We start from the raw sequence: 9318 nt of genomic DNA on the forward strand, positions 1-9318 counted from the left end.
GTTAAAACACAGATGGTGTGTTTAAGTTTCCTGGTATTTTTGGGAGCTACAGGTAAAGTCTTGACGAGTTTGTCGCGTGTCTGGGGGAGTTTCAGCCCCCACCCCTTCTCCTCCTCTCTCTGTCTCCCCGCAGCGAAATCCAGGCTCTAGTGCTCCGACACTGCAGCAGCCGCGTTCTGCTTTGAAACGTTTCTGTAGTTTGTTATTGCTACGAGCTCTCACGCTAAAGCGAGAGTTGACTCCTCCCACACTAAGAAAACAGGAGGGGAGGAGTCAGCTGAGCTCCTGTGTAGAGGAGCACAGAGAGGGAGAGAGACGAAGTAAACAAACAAGCAGGAAAATGAAACTTATTGTCCTTATTTTTTTACTGACCTCAAAATAACTTATCGTGCAATTAATCGATTTATTGACTATCGCGACAGGCCTAACAACAGTCATTTCTGCATTTTTTGGAGAGGTCACCTCCTAATAAATATCATTACGGAAAATATAACTGCTCATTTTAAATCAATACTTTTACTTTTAATATTTAGGTACAAAAAAATATCAGATACGTTAAGACTTTTACTCAAGTAATATTCCTAAAGTAATTCTTGGGTAAGATACTTGTACTCAAGTATCATTTTGTGGTACTTTATACAACACTGAATCATGTTTGTCAGACACAATGTGGCAAACTAACCCTTACAGAGGTGATCGCCAATCAATAGCTATGTTTACATTTGCTAAATCCTTTGATCGGATTGAGATGTATTCAGATTAAATAATCTGAATGTATCGTTTATGGGCACAAAATCAATGAGCTTTGCACCAAGTGCTGACATGACCAGAGTTGTGAACTTTCCCTAATAAAACCACAAAAGTTGTACTTTGGTGATGAACATAAACAAATGTTGTGTTCCTTCTGAGTGCCCAGAATGGACCCGAGCCAGGTTTTAATAACCGTGGAGACGTTTCTGCACTCCCTGATTGAGCTACAGGCGAAGCAACGCATGCCGTTTGTCTTCCTTCTTTACCGGATGAGAGAGCAGGAGGAAATCAGTTCTGTGTGCCGCCGGCGACTACAGCACCGCTGCCCGTCCCTCCACAGAAAACCAGAAACTACTGAATGAAAGTCAGAAGGAAAGACTGGTGGGAGCTGGAGATGCAATCGTCTTACGATTAATCATCAAATAATGGTTTATTAGATACAAATTAGTTCAGTTTGAATAACTGATGGCGTCCGTTCTTAGACCTTATTCTAGTGTAGTTTGGCCTCCATCCAGAAGAGAGCTCTGCTGCTGTGAGCCTGGTTTTACTCTACCCCGGCCCTGTTGGCTTTGAGCAGAGAGCAGCCTCGATGTGGGCGGGGTCATAATATTAAACACACATAAATCTTGTTTATGACACAACAATAATGAACTACACCAAACTCAAAGGAAATGTACAGAAGTTTGTACCACCCATTGTAGAGCAGGATGACAGTAAGCTAATTGTAGCCAAGGCCAAAAATCTCATTGGGGGGGATTCACCTAAGTTACAGTCAAATGTACGGTTGTAAAATGAAATTAAGATTAACCATTAACTAGTTGATCAAGTTCTGTTGTCCAGTTTCTAAAACTAAGATGCATTAAAGTAATTTCTGCAACCGAACAGCAACGTCATCTTTTTTAATGCTTACTTTAACACCCAGGACACACAGCCATGTGGCTTACAATACAAGCTTATTTTACCCTGTAAACTAAAAGAAGGGGGTATTAATGGCACGAAAAAACAGTGCACCTGTCCCACGCAACCCAACGCGCAAAAGGTGACACACACACACACACACACACACTCTCTCACACACACACACACAGTCACGCTTTTGAGTCCATCACCTCACGGGAAAAAAAGAAGAAACAAATCTGACAAATGTTATTTAGTTGCTGCATTTTGCAATAATGCCTCCTTTATTTTATTTTATTTATTTTTTTGTTTGTTTCTGAGTTATTTCTCACTTACCGCAGAGAGTGAAATTGTTTTGCGTGCGAGGAGAGATCATTTTGCTCGAGGATTGTTTGTAAAACACTGTTTTATTTTTATGAAACTTGGTTTATTTATTTATTTATTTWTTTGCTATATTAGTTATAACCAGACTGTGAAAACTGCTTATTTTATAGTTTCACATCAACCTTTACATGAAAGTTTTTGTTTGCCATAAAATAAAGCATTGTTTTTCAAAGCTAAAGTAAATTAAAAGTATATTTACATCTCAGTAAGTCATTTCTTATTATTTCCCAAACACTTTAATTATAGCACTGACCGTAACTGACTGTATATCAGTTTTGCAGTGTATTTATTTTAAAGCAAAACATTCATGTCTTAACAACCCCGATCAGCACCTGAGAACCGGACCTGTTACCTCAGCTGTGTTTAATTGATGGTGTGTTTGCTAAAGCCAACACCTGTGTGTGTGTACTTGTTTTGACTAGAGAGTGAGGACCGTTTGCACCATAGTTACTATTAAAGTGAGGACCTCTTCAATGTCCTCACTTTGTTTGTAGCTCTACTGTGCTTTACTAGTTAGGTTTAGAGGTTTGGTGTGAATTAAGTTTTGGTTAGGTTAGGGTTAACTATAGACCAGTAATGGTTAGTTTTACTAGTTAGGTTTAGAGGTTTGGTGTGAATTAAGTTCTGGTTCAGGTTAGGGTTAACTATAGACCAGGAATGGGTTATTTTAGGGAAAATGTCTGGGTTAGGCATAAATACAGTGAGAAAAATGAATGGAAGTCAATACAATGTCCTCAGTTTGATGCAAATACAAGGATGTGTGTGTGTGTGTGATGTCTCAGGTGGCTGGCAAGACGAGACGTGGCCCGACGGCTGGACGGCAGTGACCCGAGACGGGAAGCGGTCGGCTCAGTTCGAACACACCCTGCTGGTGACAGAGACCGGCTGCGAGATTCTCACCCGCCGCCTGGAGGAGAACGGACGCGCTCACTTCCTGAGCCAGATGTAGGCTGGACCGGAGCGCCATGAACTGGACTTCTCCAGGGGAAAAAAAAAACAAAACAAAACAAAATAATAATAATAAAAAACAACACTCACGCATAATTCAATTCAGACAGAACCACTCTGAGAACTCATTGTGAACGCAGCTCTGATGGTTCTTCGAGGTTCACACTGGTTCCTCAACATACATGGGAGTACTTGAATGTGTCTTATATAAGGTGTTGATTGCTTTATTAGTAAAATCTTTATCCTCTGGAGGAAATACAAGAATATTTATGAGATTTGGTTTTGTTTAATAATCAGGCCCAGCTCCCTTCACTTTCCTGTCAGCCTCTGCTCACCTGGTGGTTTCAGAGACCGGCAGAAAAGAATTAGTAACAGTAAAAAAATAATGAAGTGTTTCAGGAAGCGGGATCTACAAAATTCACTATTTAGTTTTGTGTAAAAAACAAACAAAAAATGCTAAAATCGGGTTTAAAATGAACATATTCAAGGTGACAGAACAGAAGCAGAGCTTCAAATCATGGTTTTGCTTTCTGGTTGAAATAAAAAAGGACCAGCAGCATCACCGCATGTTTAGGTTGAGTTCACCTGTTGTAACGAGCCCATGATGTGCTTTTATCAGCACACATCAGTGATGTCAGAGAACTGGTGTAAAGTTCTGAACGTGTCGATCCCTCGGCTGTCCCATGTTTCCTACAGCTCCAGTGTAGCAGACTGAGCCAAAACACGTGACCCGTGGAACTAAAACGTGGGTTATCTGAAGCGTCACCGTGCTCTGCCATCGCCCCGGTTTCAGAAATGTTCTCACTGTTTCAGCATTTTTAGGAGGACTGATGTGATCATGGTTTCTCTGTTTCTCTTTGTACTTCTTCTAATGCAGTAATAAATGACTGTTCAGTAGCTGTGTGTGGGTGAGTTTGTCCTTGAGTTGATCTGTGAACTGAAACAGGACTGTGGATGAATTTACTGACTGAAYAGAAGCTGGCCTGAAGGCCTCCAGGAGAGGACAGTGATGAACAGTGAGCATCAGACACCGTTTCTACTCCCACCTCTGTTGTGACTGTAAAACAGAATAGTAAAGTTTCTTTTCCTTAAAGAATTAAAGGCCTAGCTTGCATAGAAGCAATGCATATTACCTCAAGTTTTAAACTAAAGTTATTGCATGTTGAAAGGAAGTGAGTTTTAGCTACAGAAAAAAATGCATAATCATGTTTTATTGTCAAATCTTATGTTGGGGCTTTAAAGTGCCTGTCATCAAAATTTTGTTATAAACAGGAAAGCGTTTTTGGAAAGAACATGGCAAAAAAAATGCACGTCTCTGACAAAGTTGAGATATTTGCATGTGAAATAACAGGAAGTGATGTCAAAGTGAACAGAGTTTTGCTATAATGGCTGACAAAGACTGTAGAGAATAATCTGATGTTTCTTTAGATTATTTTGAGTCAGAGAGATGAAGAGTCAGAGTTCAAATAAACAAATATAGTAAAGTTTATTTTCTTAAGAGTTCCCCTTATATGTCACTTCCTGTTTCATTCTTGTTTAGCCAAATTCAAAAGAAAACATGACAGTTATGTGACAAAATAGGTAAAACTGTAAATATAAAAGACATTTTCGTTRACTTTCGTATTTGAAGGGCGTATGTCACCGGTCCTTAAGAATGTGTAGAGGTCTCCGTTAMCACCACACTAAATCTCATTTCAGTTAAGTTTTAAACAGTTGTTGCACAAAGTGTAAAGTGCTTGTGACATGCATATCCTTCACGCATGTCAAATTGTACAGAATGTAATTTAAAACAGATTACCTGTTATTTTGTACAGATGTATAGACCAATTTTTTTTCAAAAACTTTCAATTTTATTTAGCATTTAGAACCAGTAGGATGTTAAAAAATCACTAACATTAAATAACCATCTTCCAACCCAGTCTGCCAGTAAAAGTAAGTTCTCCTGTCCTGCACGCGGTCTGACTAACACCGATTTTTCAGGCTCATTATGCAGGTAAACATCCAAAGGGGTTGATATGTACGGTCCTTCAAATACAAAACTTCAAAGAAAACTGTTGTATTTAAAAAACTCGGCATAATAGGCTACCCACATTTTACACGATTTGTCATATTTTCTTTTGAACTTGGCTCAGCCAAAGTGAAACAGGAAGTGACATCAAAGGGGAACTAGTGGTCTTTCTTCATTTAAACAATATTTGTACGCTGACTTATCTCTCTGATAGTGACTCAAAACAATCTAAAGAAACAGATTCTTCTCTACAGTAGTGTTATATTAGCAAYGCTCTGTTTACATGTAGAAATTCTCCTTTGACATCACTTCCTGTTACTTCACATGCAAATATCTCAAGAACTGGTCATGTCAATGATAAAATTTTATTTTTGCACTATGTTATCAATGTTATCTTTCCCAAAATGAATTCATATTTTTTCCCAAAAATTTATGTCACAGGCCCTTTAAATCAGGTTTAGAGTGATGAGTTTTCATGTTTAACCCTATTTGTGAGCTGGAAATGAAAAAGAGCTAAAATGCAGAATTATTTATGTTTTGTGTCTTAGCACTCAAACCTTCTGAGACCAGGCTTCATCAGCACAGATATACAGAAGAAGTAGAAATGACTTCTTCTCCTTTGAGTTTCCGCAGCACTGCGTTGTTGGGAAACATCGCTGCTGACATTTCCTGCCCGAGCTGCACAGCTGAATTCAAAGTGCTGCATGAAGTCTGCCAAGTACGGAACAATTTAAGTCAACATGATCTAACTCTCCCAGCAGCCGGATTGTTTCCCCGGCACTAAAGATTCACACCACAAAGGTGTTTCAAAGCCCCACAGGGAGAGGAGGTGAAACACATCAGACCAGATCAAAGAATGTTTGGGAATAATCTGCTGTTGGTTCTTTTGTCTTTGCTTCTCACAATGTTCTCCTTTTTGTGTAGCGAAGGTGTGCTGATCAAAGAGCTTTCTGTCTGCGAGCTGCTTGACTAAAAACACATGAACAGAGAAATGAAAAATTCATAAAACCGAGCCGAGTTGTGTCTGAACCTGAACGATGACTGGGATTCTCAAAGAAACAACGAGACGAGACAGAAAAGAGCAGTAAGTGCTTCGATTCAGCTGCTCTGACTGGACCATTTCCATCATCCTGATCCGACTTCTGTCCTCAACAGAGGGCAGCAGCTCTGCATTCAGAGGAGAACCCAGGCTCCAGATGTGGAATCAGGATTTATCACGTCTCAGCATGAGATCAAATCCAGCTGTGATTTCCTTAAAGGAWGGAGGTAGATAAAAACATTTAGAGAGAAGTTTTTTTATTCAAATGATAAAAGCCTGCCAACGTTATTGACCCTCTCCTCCCACACTCCAGATAGTCTGGTTTGTGTTGCAATGACTAATTCACTGGACAAAAAACAGATTCATTTGCCAGAAAATCCTGCTAACGCTATATGTGTAAGCAAAACTAGCTCTTCGTTTAAAACAAATAATCAGTGACCGATCGGTCAGAGCGGTCCTGGAAATCAGAGGGAGAATCTGACAGCACTAGAAATGTTTCGTAACAAGAATGTTTGAAAATCGTCCAAACTAAACTCGCAGGATGGAAACGATAAGGATTTACGAGCTCTCGCTCTTACTCCAACGTCTGGGGAAGAATTCACCAGAAATATTTGGACCCCCACCACCCATCAGTTTATTTTGCGAGACCCGTTTTCCAGCCTGCTCCTCCATCAGCAGAGGTTAGGAGAAACCGATGCAACTCAAATTCCAGCCTAAACTTTTGCTTGTTTTCTTGTCAAATCAATATTGGTTTAATTTAAAAAAATTTTCACAAAAAATACAAACAGTACAACTTTGAGTTCTTACAAAACGTTTATTCTTTGACTTGTCACATTCCTGTTATTGCACAAATGTTGCAAAGACAAAAAAGCTTTCCCCCCACCCTGATAGATTGTGGAACAGACCATATGAGACATGTCTTATCAGAAACTTGTGGCTCAGATTTAGTTAAACTTTGTACCTGGTTGGTGAAGTGTTGCATGATATTTTGTAATAATTTGTGTTGATTTGATTTGATTTGATTTATTGATTCAACAAGAAAAGATTACCGGTACTAAAATATCAAGCCTGACTCAGCATAATTGCTGTTTTACAGCAGGTTCCTGTTCTGCAGCACATAAAACACTCAGAAATACAGCATCACAATCACATCATTATACATCATAGACACAAAGACAAACAAGCATACCAAATTTCAGGAAGGCAGCATTTGCAAAATAGGACGTCTAAATATGAGCACAACAAAAAGTGTCCAGCAGATGGCAGACAAGATTCTTCTTAAAGGGCTGTAGTTTTGAAATGGACTTTATGTTTTGAGGAATGTCATTCCATGCTTTAGTATAAACATAGAAGAAAGACCTCTGGCCGTAACAGTTTTTAAAAGTTGGTAATATCAGTTGTCCTTTTGTAACAGATCTAGTTGAATGACCACTTCCAGAATTTGATTTGGGCAGCAATGCACAGAGAGTTCCATAATTGGCACCTTGGAAGATCTGAAAATATAAATTAATACCACTATACATGTTGGCGGCTGGCTGGAGGACCAAAGGGTTTGGGTAACAGGAGGCAGATAAACAGATGTAAATAAAAACTGGTAAAGGGGAAATATTATGCAAAATCAACTTTTTTGAGTTTTATATCATGTTATAATGTTATATTCTCATAAAAAAAAAACACGCCCAAAGCCTTGCTTTGACTCGTTCATGCATGTTTGAGAAATCCTGCAGCGATTTTAGGAAGCCATGCTGAGGAGCAAAACGACAGATGGAGACCAGAAACGCCTTTTGGGACGAGAAACGCCCCTAGGACGTGTCTCCAAGCCGAGCTTCCTCACCACAGAGTACACCTCCCCACCCCCCGCCCATGACTCCTGCAGGCTCTGGCAGTAACAAAGCAAACGAGTGAAACTGAAAGTGAAACTGAAACTGTCTGCTGAGCTCTCAACACTACTTCTCACTCATTGAAGCTCTTTTCAGATTCAAAATACCTTTGAGGAAATCTATTTTCATATAAGTAAACTGCATCATAGCACACGCGCAAACCCCCCGCGCTGAAATGGGCGGGACAGAAGCAGAAGGTGGTTCTTAAAGAGACAGAGGTTAATTTCAAGGCGTTTAGAAGAAGAAGTGATGAGAAGACACGTTTATTTTCTTTTTAAACTTAAAACAGCATTTTAATAACAACTAAAGGTGACATAGATACTTTATTATGGTATAGTATTTAAATATATGCYTGAGAAACACATAATATTGCAACTTTAAAAAGGGGACATACCATACAAAATCCACTTTTTTACTGTTAAATTAAATTTGTTGTGGACTTGGAGTATCTAGGAGGCAGGAAAGTTTAATTTAGTCTCTCCTGGTGCTGCAAATATATCTTTATGTTCTGTTTGGGTCAGATTTTTCAGCCCATTCAGTTTTCTCTATTTTCTATGATTTTTTCTGAATGATTACATCAAATTATTTATGACGGAATTGTCAAATATGGTCTGGACCGAAAAATACAATTCTCTCATCTTAATTCTCCTCTGGCTCTGGGTCAGACTCTGGTTCCAACATGCAATGTTTGATGAAAAAGTTTTCTGCTGTTCACATATTTTAATTAAATTGTAAATAAAACATTTCTGAATGCTAGAAAAAGTAACCCTCCCTCTCAAACCGGAGTGGACCAGTCTGGAAGCCAGAGGGAGGGGAGAGGCTTGAAGTGTTTTAAAGGAACAGTAACAAAAGGGCTTGGACATTTGCCGGGGGCGGGGCTGGCTCTCCATCCTCCCTGGTGCTGCTTGGTCTCCTGAGGTGTGGCTCTTGGTTCCTGTGGGTGGCCCCCTGGCCGGGGTGGCTGTTGGGTTGTGGGGGGTGGACGGCTGGGGGGTGCACTTGGGTCGTTGGCGGTGTGGTGGTCATGGGTGTGGCTTCTCTGTGGCAGGGGGCTGGCCGGGCGTCCTGGTGCGGCCCGGGCCTTGGCTATCTGCTCCTCTCCACCTCAGAATGATTGGGTCTACCTCCTGGGTTCGGGTGTGTGCTGCCTCCAATAGGGGGTGGGTACATGTCCTGGACCTGGGGGGTATGGAGTGTGTATCGGGGGTATGAGTGGAATGTCCTTGTATGTCTTTGATTGAGTGGGGGTGAGCATGAGGGTGGGATGTGCGATTGTGTATGTTTAGGTATTTGTCAGGCTGTGGTCTGGGCTGCCCATCCTGCTGGTTTAACTGGGGGCCCGCTGCTACTTGGTCCCCCAGTGGGGTGTGCGACTGGCCGCCGGCGTGCTGGGGGTTCCCGGCGTCTGGGGC

The 9318-nt window shown here is 40.6% G+C and overlaps 1 protein-coding gene across 1 annotated transcript in view; it reads left to right on the forward strand.

The window, feature by feature from the left end:
• Positions 1 to 3876, forward strand: part of metap1 (methionyl aminopeptidase 1) — a 19851-nt gene extending 15975 nt beyond the window's left edge. The window contains exon 11 of the mRNA XM_014013757.1: positions 2814 to 3876. Within this exon, the coding sequence (XP_013869211.1) occupies positions 2814 to 2980 (167 nt within the window). The 3' untranslated portion in view covers positions 2981 to 3876. The remainder of the gene's footprint in view (positions 1 to 2813) is intronic.
• The last annotated feature ends 5442 nt before the right edge of the window (positions 3877 to 9318 follow it).

The sequence above is a fragment of the Austrofundulus limnaeus genome, unplaced genomic scaffold (assembly GCF_001266775.1).
Source record: "Austrofundulus limnaeus strain Quisiro unplaced genomic scaffold, Austrofundulus_limnaeus-1.0 Scaffold105, whole genome shotgun sequence".
In the NCBI taxonomy this organism is placed as follows: domain Eukaryota; kingdom Metazoa; phylum Chordata; class Actinopteri; order Cyprinodontiformes; family Rivulidae; genus Austrofundulus; species Austrofundulus limnaeus.